The sequence below is a fragment of the Parasteatoda tepidariorum genome, chromosome 11 (assembly GCF_982258835.1).
Source record: "Parasteatoda tepidariorum strain Cologne lab strain chromosome 11, Ptep-v5.0, whole genome shotgun sequence".
Taxonomy (NCBI): Eukaryota; Metazoa; Arthropoda; class Arachnida; order Araneae; family Theridiidae; genus Parasteatoda; species Parasteatoda tepidariorum.
In genome coordinates this window covers 60,139,993-60,154,764 of record NC_141765.1, presented here as the reverse complement: position 1 = coordinate 60,154,764, position 14,772 = coordinate 60,139,993, and the positions used below count along the sequence as shown (strand labels likewise).

At 28.8% G+C, this 14,772-nt stretch overlaps 1 protein-coding gene across 1 annotated transcript in view; it reads left to right on the top strand.

Moving 5' to 3' along the window:
- Window positions 1–14,380, top strand: part of LOC107457150 (zinc finger protein ZIC 1) — a 32,942-nt gene extending 18,562 nt beyond the window's left edge. Inside the window, exon 2 of the mRNA XM_016075231.4 lies at window positions 13,204–14,380. Coding sequence (XP_015930717.1) covers window positions 13,204–13,679 — 476 coding nt within the window. The 3' untranslated portion in view covers window positions 13,680–14,380. The remainder of the gene's footprint in view (window positions 1–13,203) is intronic.
- The last annotated feature ends 392 nt before the right edge of the window (window positions 14,381–14,772 follow it).

The window sequence follows — 14,772 nt, the reverse complement described above, 5'->3', positions numbered from 1 at the left end:
TACTTATGAATAGACATAACTTTTGGTACCATTTAGTTTTGTGGCATTGTGAAAGTTTTATAGCCAATTGTTTTTCGTGATGATGAAAGAGATAGTGCGCATGAAACTATACGATCCATCCAATTATCCAAGGTGATATCTTCTTTAAGAGCATGAAAATAATTTCTAATGCCGTACATGGTATGAAATATAATTCATTGTAAAATGAAAGTGGAATCGCTTGTACGATGCTCAAAATAAAAATGGAATGTCTTAACCTTTAACCTATTGAATAGATTGTCACGTATTGCAATCTTACTGGTTGGGGGGATTCTTAAATATTTTAAGTAGAAAACTGGCACTTTCTTTGTAAAAACACATTTCGTTTTTAAGGGATTTAGATTCTTGATCCCCTCAAAATATGGAAGACAGCCGTAATCTAGAAATAATGGTCTTGATAGTTTTGGCAGAAAACGGGTGAAGTTCGGGCTCCTCAATATTAATTTAACTTTCTCTCTTGAATAACATTAAAAAAAGTCGTGTTTTTAAATTTTCATTTTCTAATTTATGTAACAAATTCCATTCATTATTTGAATTTTTTTATTAAAAATTATAGTTAAAAATTATGTAAAAATATGTATGCCATAGAATTCAAACCTTAGAATTCAAACATTTTTGACAACAATTAAAAAATAATTAGTAATAAAAAAAAATTTTCACGTACAATTATCTGTGAATTTGAGTTTTACAATTATTTACAAAAATTATTTGATTATCCCTTTAAAAGTTCCTTAGTAAATGCTGAAATACACAGTGCAATTTACAGTAAGAGGCCCGAAATTTCAACCCCCCTCCAGACTTAATTAAGGGACAATATTTTTCCTGTTTCACCCCATATTCTGAGGATCAAAACTACAAGTTATTTAGAAAAACTACATTTTAACTACATTCGTAACTTAGAACATCGTTGGTACAAATACTTTGGCCCATTTTATGTTAGTCTACCAAATCATTTAAAATTGCATTTTAGTAAGTAAAAATCAAATCCTTTAATCATAAGTCATTAAGTTGTTCTACTTTTTTTAAAATATATTTACTTTGCACATTATACTCATAATATCCTAGAATTGGAACAATTTTATACATTGTATTGCCATCGCCAAACATATAGTATTCGACATTTTTTAGTTTCGCAGTTTCTTTATAACTACTATAAAGATACGTTTTTAATAAACTAAAAAAATAATAACGAAATTTAATAGAAACTTTTTGTTTAAAGGCTATATTCTAACTTTTAATTTTTTAAGGTAGATTAAGTAAAAAAAAATATTGGGACTATATTTTGTTCACAAATACAAACAATCTTGTTTCATTCCATATCTTTTTACCGATGAGAAGAGTATTAAATTGTATGCAAGCATATATTAACAAATTCTTTGCAATATTTAGTTATTTAAATAGAATAAAAACATTTCTGTCTACATTTTACCACTCAGAAATACGAAAACAGAATCTCATTTAAAGGTGTGAAATAATTTTTAAAGTTTTAAAATCCAAATTTTCCTACTAACGTGATTTATTTACCTTTAAAAAATTCCTACTTTAATGGATTTTTTCCTTTTTATTTTTTTGAGTATCAATTTGAAAAAAGAACAATGTAACAATTATTTCATGATGATTGTTTATAAGTTCATCACACTCAACTATTGACTTTGAATGTAAACAACAAACGAGAAAGGGGTTTGATTTGCAGGAATAAATAATTACTAAAATGTATTCAAATTGATTTAAGACTAGCATTGGCAGTGAATCATGCGAGAATTAAAATGTCTAAAGTTTAAATTTATTTATTTTTACTCTGACTACCCACGAAATAATGTCTCAAGTTAGTATGGCAGACAAATGCTCTCTAGTTCGCAAAGTCTCTCTTTTTAAAAATTTAAATAAATAAATAATACGCACGGGTAAAATTGCCTTTGAAATCTGTCTATACAATTTTATTAAAGTGAGTTTTACGATAACACGAGGTTTGTGCAGCTATAATTTTGAAGAAATCACTGTTTTGGGATTAAAAATATGTCCACAAATATTTGAATGCAAAAAATTTTCATAACTCTTTATTATTTTTATTTAATTTGATATTGTTCTGAAAATTAGAATATTTAAATTTCATTGTTCTATAATTTAATGATTAAACTTGTTTGAAAATGATAATTCATCATAAAATATTTTGCTTGAGCCAAATATTCACGTGTTAAAAATTTGATTTCATCGTTAAAATAATAGTAACATTTAAAGTTTATTTTCTTAGAGATGTTCCTTTCACCGCCTTTCTGCATGCTATAGGGTGCTATAGGGTGGTATGTAGACTGTCATGTAGCAGATTTTTTCTTAGTTCACAACATAGAAAATACACATGATGTACAATTTTTTAAACTATATTTCTCAAAAATGTTGCAAAACTGTGTTTCACAACTCTGAAATTTTTAGAAACCACCGGCTTACAAAGAAATCGATTATTGGAAATGAGAGGAGTCCGCTAAGAGAGCTTTTATAATGACTGAAAAAGTCTGAATAAACAAAAGATGCAGCTGTCATGATGTCATCGCCTCCTAGCCTATCGTCCTTTCCTATGATCTCAAGGCTGCTTTCCCCTAATGTTACAGAAAAACTCTACATTTCGATTATATTTTCGATGAGAAATATACTAAACTTTTCTCACCTTATTACCTATATTAGTAGAATGATTCGTTACCCAAGTGTCTTTGTTGATTAGATTTAAAAACAAAATTATATATATATATATATATATATATATATCAAAATTATGATAAAACAAAGGAAAATTGCAGACAAATGAAAAAAGGGGGGGAAAGAAAAATAATAATAAAAAAGTAACAAACAACTGGAAAAAAAAGAATAAAATTTTTTTAAAAAAACCGGAAAATAAAAATGTTCCTTTCGTGTCTTTTATTTTCCGGATTTTTTAAAAAAATTTAAAAAAATTTTTTATCCTTTTTTTTCCTTCCTCCCAGTTGTTTGCTATTTTTTTTATTATTATTTTTCTTCCCCCCCCTTTTTTTTTCTTCATATGTCTGTAATTTTCCTTAGTTTTATCTTCATTTTGAATTTATCTTATGAGTTCTGTTTACTTGCAGCTTATGCGCAATGAATGAAACTTACTGTTTTTCTTAATTTTCTTCGTGTTTTTTTTTTTTTTTTTTTTTTGTATTTATTTTGCTATGTATATATCGTGAATTTGGCTTTTTTTATTGAAAATTTTATTTTTAAAGTAAAGAAACGTCTTGTGTCTTTACTTAACTTATCTATCTTTACTATCTTACTTTGCGTGTTGCAAATGTGTCTTGAATCGTGTTGAAATGCGACTTAATATGATGGATAAAATTTAAAAGTTAATTCTAACATATGTTATAGAAAATGTGATGAGAGCTTTCTTATGTATTTTAACATTGTCAACAGTCTTAAGACAATGATTCCTGAATTGTTTTCCTTACGGGGCTTGTAGTACGTCCACCGTAAGAAGACAACTTAAGGCCAAATTATGGTGCAAATAAATCAGTTAAAATAAGGGTTACGAAAATATGTGTTTACGAAAGTTTAAAGTAAGTTAGGAAAATTAAGGCTCTTTCAGACGGAAACATTTCTCTCTTCTTTTCGGTTTAGAATGTTATTTTTTTAGGTTCGTAACAGCTAGGTTAATTTTGTCCAATTTTAGTCAGCGCTTTTCGAGCTAGTTATGAAAACAGCAAAAATTTCAATATGAAAGGGAAAAAAAAACAAGTTTCATAAAATTTTAAAACTTTTAAGATCATTTTTTTTTAAAAATTCAGAATTATTCCTTGATTGCAATAACTTTCAGTTAGGTAGAAAAATCCCGCCAAATCATCTATTTCTTTAGAAAAAATCAAAACAGATATTTTTAAATAATTATAAACTATTTAAGTTTAATTATTTGAAGCAAAATACAGTTTAAAACTAATTTTAGTGGTTCGAGTTTAGGGTATTTAAATAGTGTATTTCATTTTTCTTGGCCAAACAGCTTCAAAGAACACTTTTAACAGTAAAAATAACTAGCGAGGAATTTTAGTACATAGTTTTGGTATCTACTACATAAATTGTTCATATGCGAAAGAAATATTGTCTATTTCGTTCTGGTTCTAGATATGCCTTAAACGAATTGAAAGATTTTGATCTTATTACCTATGTCACCGGCATTTTGTAATGTTCCAGACTAATTGGAAAAGTCTAATATTTTTCAATCAACCTGTAATTTCTAGGTTTATTACAATCAGACTATATGCCCTTGAGCCAATTAGAAAATATGCAAAGAATTATTCAATTAGACGGAATTTTCTAAGGTTAACAACAATGGGTTATGCCAATGGTTTCTTTCAGTATTGCAGTGAATCGTCTCAAGACTCGTAATTAATTTTTAACAAATTACAATATGAAGAATATTTTGAACTAACGCTCTAAACTAGTATTTAAATTCCAATTAGTTTGTGTGGATACTGATGTACTCACAAAATTTCCCTCGTTATATACGACATAGTATTGCCATACAGTGCTCGACATTATCTTCAAGCAAACATTTCGTCAAATTGAAGGTTACTGTTTTCAGGTATTTTAGGATATGAATTTCGATAAAAGCATAGACTTAATGCAACATATTCATAAACACTCTTAATTAGAGATTAAAACATTAAAGATATTATTGAGGAATGCGCACTTTGTAATTTCCAGAGATCAAAACCGGGACAAGAGTACAAAAGCATCTTATCACATAATGGACAACTCTAAAACTATGTATTTTATAAAGCTACCTCTGTATCATTTTGTCATAAATACTTTTCAAATCGTGGAAACAATTGTAAATTCAGATAAAAGAAAATTCTCGTGTATTTTTTTAGTTAGGATTTTTGCTTCTTTTTCTTTGTCAGAAATATTGAAATATAACAAAAAGATTGCTGAATAATCGAAAGTAAGAGTTTCATTTCTCGGGGTCAATTTTTTTTTCAAAAAAAATTCTTTATTTCCCTCGATTAATATTATTTTATTACCAGCGTTGAACAGCTGTCCCAATTCTGAGTTCACGACTATTAATGTTCAACTCCGCTGAGGTGTAATTTTAAACCCAAACCAGGGCACAATGGGAGCTCTTGGATCAAGCATTAGGACAAACTAACCTTCGTGGAGGACTTATTGATGAAATTAATCCGCATTTGCGTTACATGGAGGTTAAAACCGTAGAAACCTCCCGAAGTTAGACCGATGACAAAGTGGATTCTAACCCATGATCATTGAGGAAATTTTACGTCAACACTAGCCTTTCATAAAGCTATTTATAATGAGAATACGCTGCGTTGTGCTAATTACAAACGCTTTAAAGTAAACCAAGATCACTGAACAATAAATTATATACTTTCTAATTAGCCTAAACGAGTCAGAATGATAAGTGACATCAAGGCTTGGCGAAGACCCAGTTTTTTCAATTAGTTTGCAACAAATACAGATTTTAAGAGTAGATTTACATAAAATAACTGAATTCTCGCCAACTAAGTGATAAAATATTCGCTGTATGTCATGTTTAGTGTGAGCATGCAATGATCCCAATATAAAGTTTGCCCCAATATACATATCAAATCTCTTAATAAAGGCAGTTTGAAGTGAATCCCAAAAACATTTAATGACTTGTCTAATGCGAAAGCGTAAGTTTTTAGAACAACTTAATCAAAACTTTTTATGCTAGGGAATGTGTGTATGCATAAAAGAATATAGAATTATACTTGGAGTTCTTTCGTTACAAAATGAATTAGTATTTAAAACTTGACATGCTTAGATCATTGTATCAACTTCAATGCTTCATCAATGACATACAAGAAGAGTATCTCATATTAATGAAAACTATTTACATAACCAACTCCAAATCATTCAAATGATATTTAATGGCAACTCTTATTTTTCAATCATCTCTATTAATCACATATTTAAGCTTTTATCCAATTTTTGGAGATCCGGAAAATGACGTCCAAGTCTTATTACATCTATGTATCATCTAATAAGTATAATCACTTTCCTTCTTATTTAACAGAACCTCATTTTTCCTTGTCTGCATCGGTCCTTCCGATCATTTGTCAGCAATACGTTTGCTAATTTGTCACTTCAAGTATATTTAGTGCAATAGATGAGGCAGATGTTTTTGGAATTGAGTCAAAATGACTCTTTTTATTAACGACGCTGACCTTTCATGTTCCACCCATCCATTCGTCCACCCCCGAAACTTCTGCTCCATTTCATTCTTTGTTCCATCCCATTTCACTTTAACACACTCTGGTGCAGCCTTCTTTTGGATTGTCTCTTCTAGAAGTGACTGCGAATCTTTCATATTTTTGATGACATCATACTGGTCATTGGTCATTCCTCGCTTTTACACTTTTTTCATTTTATTTTAAAATAGCTGAAGATACGCTGATCATTGACTTTCTGGTGCTTGCCTGCATTTTCCAACTTCTTCACTCAATTGAATCCTTTGGTACAAATAAGTTATGAAAACATAGATTTCCGCTTTGCCATTTATTTATAAATAACATTGTCTATTTTGCTACAAATGTTTTATTTATAACTTTCTGATCGCATTTCAGCTTTTGGTATAATTTTTGTATTAATTGTACAAATTGAAAATTATTTCTTTTTTTTTTATTTTTTTTTTTTTAAATCTATAAAATAAGATTATTTTGGTTGTTTTTTGTTCTAAAGTGAAATGTTACACAAAATGTATTGTTCATGCCTCTAAACTAAAACTGGAATTTTTCAAACGTTTGAAAAAAATCTGTCCGTTTAGCCGTAAAATAGATTAAACGGATAAAGTATACTTTAATATAAAAAATATGGAATATAATTCAAATCACCGCATTCAGTGCAGTTTTTTTTTTTTTTTTTTTTTTTTTTTTTAAATTTACAGAATGCAGCGCTAGTGGAGAGCAAGATTTAAGAGAGTATAGAACTTTTTTAGAGTTAAAGAAAGTCTAACCTTTGTCTTTCGATTTTAGATTAATGTGTTAAATTTATACTTCCCGCGAGTCACCAGAAACATTTTCCAAATAGCTTAAATCAAAACACTTTGAAATTGTAGATGATGCTTTATCAGAATATTCATCATTTTTATGACTCTCTTGCAATTTTTATTAGACGTACTTAAAACTTTAACAGCATCTACATAATTATAGTTTTTTTAATTACTTGCTTGCTATAAAATTAAGTGCTAGTTTTTAATCAATTAAATAAAGAACTTTTATCGCGATTTTCTTACAATATGTCCTATTTTGTAAAAATATTTTTTTTGGTTAGGGTGATATAGTTAGAATAAGTTTCTATGATTAATAAAAAAATATTTGTCTACAAAGTCTACAGATTAAATTTAAGAAAGCTTAATTTCTAGTCATACAAATGCTATATTCTAAAAGCCGCAATATAATACTTAAGCACTCTGTTCGAAATTCGGTACCTGGTTTTGCAATGATGGACCATGCGTTAATCCAAGAATTGTTCAAACTCTTTTCACCCTCTGCAAAGCTTTATCACAGCCCAGCTTGCGAACAAAATATTTTGAATTTATTTATACAATATTTTTTATACATATCTAGAATCTAGAAAAATCTAGCTTTTTGTAAAGTTTCAAATTATGATCTCCCCACGTTTCTTTTTTTGATACTCAGTGACCTGGCTAAAAAAAAATTTTTTTCCAATAAAAAAAAAATTTAAAAGCAGAAGATATAGTTTTTTCTTTTTGCTTTATAAAAGCATAAAGCGATATTTACAGTTTAAGCTGCTTTATGACAAATAAAAATTTCTTGATACATCAGCAGGTTGCCGGGCATAAATTATGTTAGTCATTATGTTAGTCATGAGACACTCAGGAGCTGGTAGCCAATGCACAAGCTGCCAGCTTTTTTCCTCTGAACAAGAAAGATATCGATGAGAACAAACATTTACTTAATGTCTAATATTCCTGAAATACTTAAAAAAAAAATTTTTTTTTTTTTGGGGGGGGGACCATACCCTTTTCCAACATCTCAGATATTGGTCCAAATTCATACAAATAATGATTAAAAGCATGATAATGCAGTTTGGAATTTTCCTTTTTGGCAAAATATCAGGAGGATATCAAGGGCTCGTGTCCAAACTCTCACCCCATTTAAAAGATCCCTATTAACTCGATATTTATGGCAAAATATTAAAGTGGTTGCGTTTTACTACTATTGTCATGACAAAGAATTGCTAGGATAATTTCTCCTTATAAATTCCATCTTAGTGTATTAGGTTGTTCGGAAAGTAATTTCGTTTCTTGACCAACAGAGGAATTTATTGTACTTTTTCATAACCAGCCAACTTCCCAGTTAAGCCGCATAATCATTAATAATTAATTTTTACAAATGATACAGCAAGGCTTGCTTCTGAAATACTTTGATTGATTCTACACAGTAGTTTTTGGTTGTTACCTTTCAAAAATGGATAGCGAAATTCAGCATTTTTAAATTTTTTTTAAACTATCGAAAAGTTTAAAATGCTGCTTAAGGAAGAAAAAAAATTTATCTGATGTATATGGTGAAGATTTATTGACAGTATTCTAGTGCCAAAACTGGTTTGCAAAATTTCGATTCGGTAATTTTGATGATGAAGGTGCACCACGTTCTGTTGAAACTGATGAAAACACATAAAAGGCATTAATTGATGCAAACTGGCCAACTCGTGAGATTAGTAAGAGATAAAATTTATCGAATTCGACCCTTCATGATTATTTATTTGAAACTCCTAGGTTTAATCTCATCAAAGCTCGACATATGGGTTCCTCATGTTCTTATGAAGAGAACTTTGTGTCGTCGCGTTGATGTCTATGATTTGTTTCTCAAACGTCAAGCAAATGAACCATTTTTGAAGCTCAAGGACGAGAAATGGGTAGTCAACAATATTTGTTCCGGTCTCTACAAAAACTTTCAGACGGCAAAACCTTTACTTCAAAAGAGGTCACAGTCACAAGGATAAGTTTTTTGCCAGCAAAGAAGTAAAGTTTTATGAGCGTGGTATCATGCTACTGCTAGAGGGAGGACAAAAGATATTGGACAAGAATAGACAATATACAATGTGAATAAAATAATTATTCACCGTAAGAAAATCTTCTTTCATTTTCATAAAAAAAAAACGAAATTATTGTTCAAACAACCCAATATATTGGTTCACCTTATTTATTTTTTTTCCGGAATGGGTAGGAAGCTCCCAAATGTTCGGTACTCAAGTTCTGTGATTCAGTTCAGTCTTATCTTTGATGATAAACACAAGAAGTGAAAAAAAAATAATTTGAAATTTTTATGCTGCTATAGTTGGCCGAAAAACATTTTTACTTATTTCTTCAATTATGTGTCTTTTATTTTTCATATCGCTATTGTAGTGTAAGAACGGGTAGTAATAAAGAATGGTACTAAAATTTTTTAACTTTATGCATCATCTTATCTTAATTATGCATCTTATTTTGAAATTTTGGAAGGTCACAAGGTCTAGTGGTTTACAATTTTTTTTCCTTAAGAGAATAACTAGCTTGGGACATTACTTATTAATCATAATTTTAAAGAAAAAAATCATGGCTAGATTTTTATTCTGTATGTAGATTCTAAACTCATAGTACCGTCATTCGGGGCTACTTTGTGCAGGATTTCGCAGTTTTTGAACTTTGACATGTAAAAAAACTATGTTAATTCAAACTTTAGTAAGATTTATCGATATTATATTCATAACTGGACTCAGACGAGTGAATTTGATCAATATTGGCATTATTTGTATGTAATATTTACGAATAATAAGTCAAAACATACCTTGCACAAAGTAGCCCCCAAATGGGGCTACTTTGTGCAGCGATAGGAATTCAGTTTAATAATCATGTTTTTAGTAAAATATTGGTATAAAATTGTTAAAAAAGTTAATTGTTGACATTTTTAAAGACAAAAACATCAAGATATGTAAAGATATTAGTTTGAAAATAATTTTCAGCGTTAAAAAACCATTTTTTTTTGAAGAATTTTTTCTTAAAAAGAATGTTTATTTCAAAACATTTGAGTTTAAACAAAAGGAAACCATATACATTTTTAAACATTGAAATGGATGAAATTTTAAAAATAATAATTATTACATTTTCATTAACATTTATAATATTGTTAAATTTGAACATAACATCCTTGAATGAACATGACAGAACTTGCTCTTCAGTTTCTGTCGAAATCACCTGATGTCCTATAAAATATATTTTTATGTGTTAAATCGTTTGATTAATTCATTAGAAAAATCTTTGTTGAAGAAAAATAATAGTTTACCAGGAAGTTTCACGTGTTTCTTGTGAATTTTATTAGAGATAGTATTTCTGTGGATTTTGTACTTCCGAGAAGCTTCTGCAATCGACATACCACCAGCAACTGCTTGCAAACATTGTTGCAGCTTTTCTAAAGTGTAATCACGGTAGTTTCTCGTTCCAGGTATTTTTTTATAACGTCTGACCATTTTTCTGTCGAAAAAAAAAAACGAATGAAACTTTGCACAAAGTAGCCCCAAAGTGCATTTTTTTTCATTTTGCGTTTATTTGTTATTAATTTTCAAATTTTTTTAACGCTAACATGATATAATTGTTCATTAATGTATAAATAAAAAATTTTGCACTTACGACAATTGTTTTATCAACGTCTTTGCATTTCACAGCTAAAGTTTCCACGCACACTTTTCGACATCCGACGTCCTCGGAAAGTTGTTGACATTGGATGAATGAAACACACTCTGAGATTGTTATGAAATTCGAAAAAATGTTTGTAGTAATAGAAGAGACTTCTATCTTCAAATTCCACACATTTTTAACGTGAAATAAACATAATACTAAATAGCAGCACTTGAAAAATGCCAAATTCGAATTTGCACAAAGTAGCCCCCGCTGCACAAAGTAGCCCCGAATGTCGGTACAGAAAAATAGAGCTTTGGAGAGAGCGTATGATATTTACATGATATCTATGCAAAAAAATTCTGATGCTCGAACGCCAGTAACTGTAGTTATCTTCTCCTTTTATTAATCGTTATAACTAACTCCGATTAAGCAATCCACAAAATTGTTAAACGCTCAACTTTCTTTTCAATTAAAATGTTGTTTTTCTACAAAAATGAGTCTTAATTTTGTACTAAATTTTACAAAATTAAAGATGAGTGGCGAATGGGAGAAGTAAACAGATATAGTATTATTAGTAATCGCAGTTTTAAAATTATAAAAAGACTGCTGTGAGAAGCATTGAATACATTAGCAATGATCATTTCATGTAATCAGTTTAAAATTATATGTTTCGGATATTTCGATCAATTTTTATAAACATTCTCTGAAGTTTAAAAAATTACTATATTCATTGTTTCTTTACCCAACTCGTTACATTAATTCAAATTTATTCAAAACTTTGTAGCAAGCACATTTCATGAAGTAATCTTATTCTAAATAATATAATTTAAAAAAAAAAGAAGTTGTTTCGGGGGGTTGGTAATCAAATTTACATTCAATTTTTGCAATTTTCTTTTGAATCGTAGTAGTATTTTATAAAATATATTTTAGGTATATCTAAACTATTTTTCCAATAGTCAAATTTATAGCAGTATTTTATCATATCTTATAAATGTAAATTATTTCTTAGATTGCCTATAACCATTGATTGCTTATAACCATTTAAATAATGCCTATATTTCAAAATATGCTTTACATGCAAAATATCACTCTTATAAGAGCTTTAAAATGCCATTTGAGTTCAGCTCTGTATCTCAGTCACCAACTCTTGTGCCAGTACGCTCTTCAATTTAATTTTCTTTGTCACCACATATTTTTATCCATAGACTGAAAAGATTTTGAATTAAATGAGGTAGCTTCATCCAAAATATCACCATTAATGTTTTATTAACTATTCTAACTTAACATTCTTAATGCTATGAGCTTAATGCTAAATAGGAACAAACAGTACTTATTAAACAAGTTGCTTTTTTAAAAGCTTCATTGTAGTACATATGTATATCATTTTACTAAACGTTTATGGATGTTTGTGAATTATGTTAACAAATGTTTAAGTCTTGAGCAATTTTTTCTACATGTTTTATCATGAAAAATAATTTTGTATGCTACGAAGAAATGATGCTCAAAACTTGTTACTTATGGTCATCATTGTTATTTCCAAGGTTTTTGATAAATTTTCAACAAAACATAAAAGAGGATAAGTTTAAAATGGGTTAGATCTACTTAAAAAGTTTTATTTTATTTTTCACGCTTGAATTTGAGCTTTGCACAGTAAAAGGGAAAAAAAAACCTTTCTTTCGGAAATGTACTAAGAGTTTTCTTCTGTTTATTTTATTTAAAGTGAAATCTTCCTGAAGTGCAAACTGAACACTCTCAGAAAAATAAATTTTAAAAGTGAAAAATTTTAGTTGAGAATTAAAAGTTGAGTCATGCATGCTGTTGAAAAAAATATCTGAAATTAAGACCAATTAATACAGTAAATTGAGAGTCAATATTTTTATACTATTTTCAGTGAGAATAATTAGAAGTCTTGGGGTTATAAAGTGAGAAGACACCTTTTTTGAAAGGTGACATTTTTACATCAAACTGTCCCTTTAGTATTTTATTTCCACCATTGATGCTTTTATAATCAAGAATTTCCACTACGTAACTACTCAAAACAAATAATTATCTTATTTCTTACATAAAAATCATTATGTTCTTCCCCAAATGTTTTCACCAGGGAAATTCGAAAACGTAGTTTATCATTTATTACTCCAAACTATTAAATCGAAAATTTTAAAAGAAGTAAAGTTAATAATGATAAAAATGACTGCAACCAATAATTCTTAACTTTTAAGATGACGAAACATTTGACAATTTGAAATACCAGTAATATATTTTTTGATTTATGGATATCAATCTTTACAAAAAATAGAAAGAATTAAAGTTTAATTTTCATAAATATGATTATACGCAATTTGGTGTCCCGTAATTTTTTATATTTATTAAGCATATTATATAACATTTCATGTTTATCCACTAATTTATATAAAATAATTTTCATGTCTTATGATACTTCTCCATTATTTATTCCAATTTTTTTATTATTAAATTTAAAATTTTCTAATAAAAATGTTCTTTTTCAGGAGAAAAGCCTTTTAAGTGTGAATTCGAAGGTTGTGATCGAAGGTTCGCCAATAGTTCAGATAGAAAAAAACATTCTCATGTCCACACAAGTGACAAGCCTTATAATTGTAAAATTCGAGGTTGTGACAAAAGTTATACACATCCTAGTTCATTACGAAAACATATGAAAGTGCACGGCAAATCGCCGACACCACCCGGTACAACTCCCGGCAGCTGCACGTCAGGTTCCGGCTACGACAGCGATGTTGCAGGCAACTTAACGGCAACGGAGGATACTTTAGCTTCGCCGCCCGCCATCGTTCCACCATCCGCCACCGTCCCACCAATCCACCACCTTCACCACCCCCACCATCATTCAACAAACCTCAGTGAATGGTATATTTGTCAGTCAACTGCTGGCATGCCTACTCCCCCCAGCAACGAACATTCTCCCCTTGCAGGTCACACCTTACACTCCATAACTTCAAGCTTTTAAGTGAATATGTGCTTTAAAGAGCGATAACAATTCTTTTAACGAATTTTATCGTGGCCTTGTGCTTTATTCAATTCTGTCATTCATCACTTTAACCGAATATTATTTATAGTCCGAGTTATTAAAATAAGACATTCAATTTTATCATTTATCAATGGTTTTAAAAACGCTTTCGCTGAACATCTATTTTGTTAAAGATCTTTTCTCTTAATGTTCAAGCATAGTTAAACTACACATTAAAAAAAAATTTAATAAAATTATTTTTAAAATTTTACATAACTAATAATTTAATTATTTATCCCTTTTTAAATAAAGAATTAGAACAATTTTTAATGAAAGGAATTTTATCAGTGATGCATTTCTTAAAAATCGTTTTCACATTGGAAAAATAGGAAGTAAATAATATTTATATTATATAGAAAAAAAATACTATGGAATTTCTGTGTGGTAGATTTAAAGTACACAAGCCAGTTAATGTTAGATTTGTATTTATCAGTGTTTTTAGTTGTTAAAATTAATTATTATGATAATGTGATAAACTATTTTTTACTTATAGTTTTATTTTGCATGTAACGCATAGTAAATATTAATTTGTAAATTTTTTTTTTAAAAAATGTCACATTCTTGTTAATTCTGTCAACAATGTATTGAAACGACTTCGTAATTATTTAGTTTTTAAGTGTTGCATTTTTGTAGGAAAAAAAGCATTTTTATTGTTCTTGAAGTCGACAAAATCAGATTTTCAAACAATACAACAAATTAACAAACTGTATCATTTCTGTTTCCCCCAACGTAATTTAAATGATAGTTCATATGTTATATCATGTGCATGCCTTCATTTCTTCTGAACTTACAAATGAAGACACAAAACTCTTTTCTTATTTTGAAAATAGTTCTTAGCGCATTTGACAATTTAACTGAATTTTATTTATAAAAAGGGCTTGTAATACTTGAAACTTATGATTTGTTATAAATTTTATTGAAATAGTTATTCCGTTTAATTTGTTTTGAAATATTTGCTCTAAATTTTAGTTAAATAAAAGGTTTAATTCAGACAATTTTAACTTTTCCCGTTTGAAATATATAATTTGAAAAC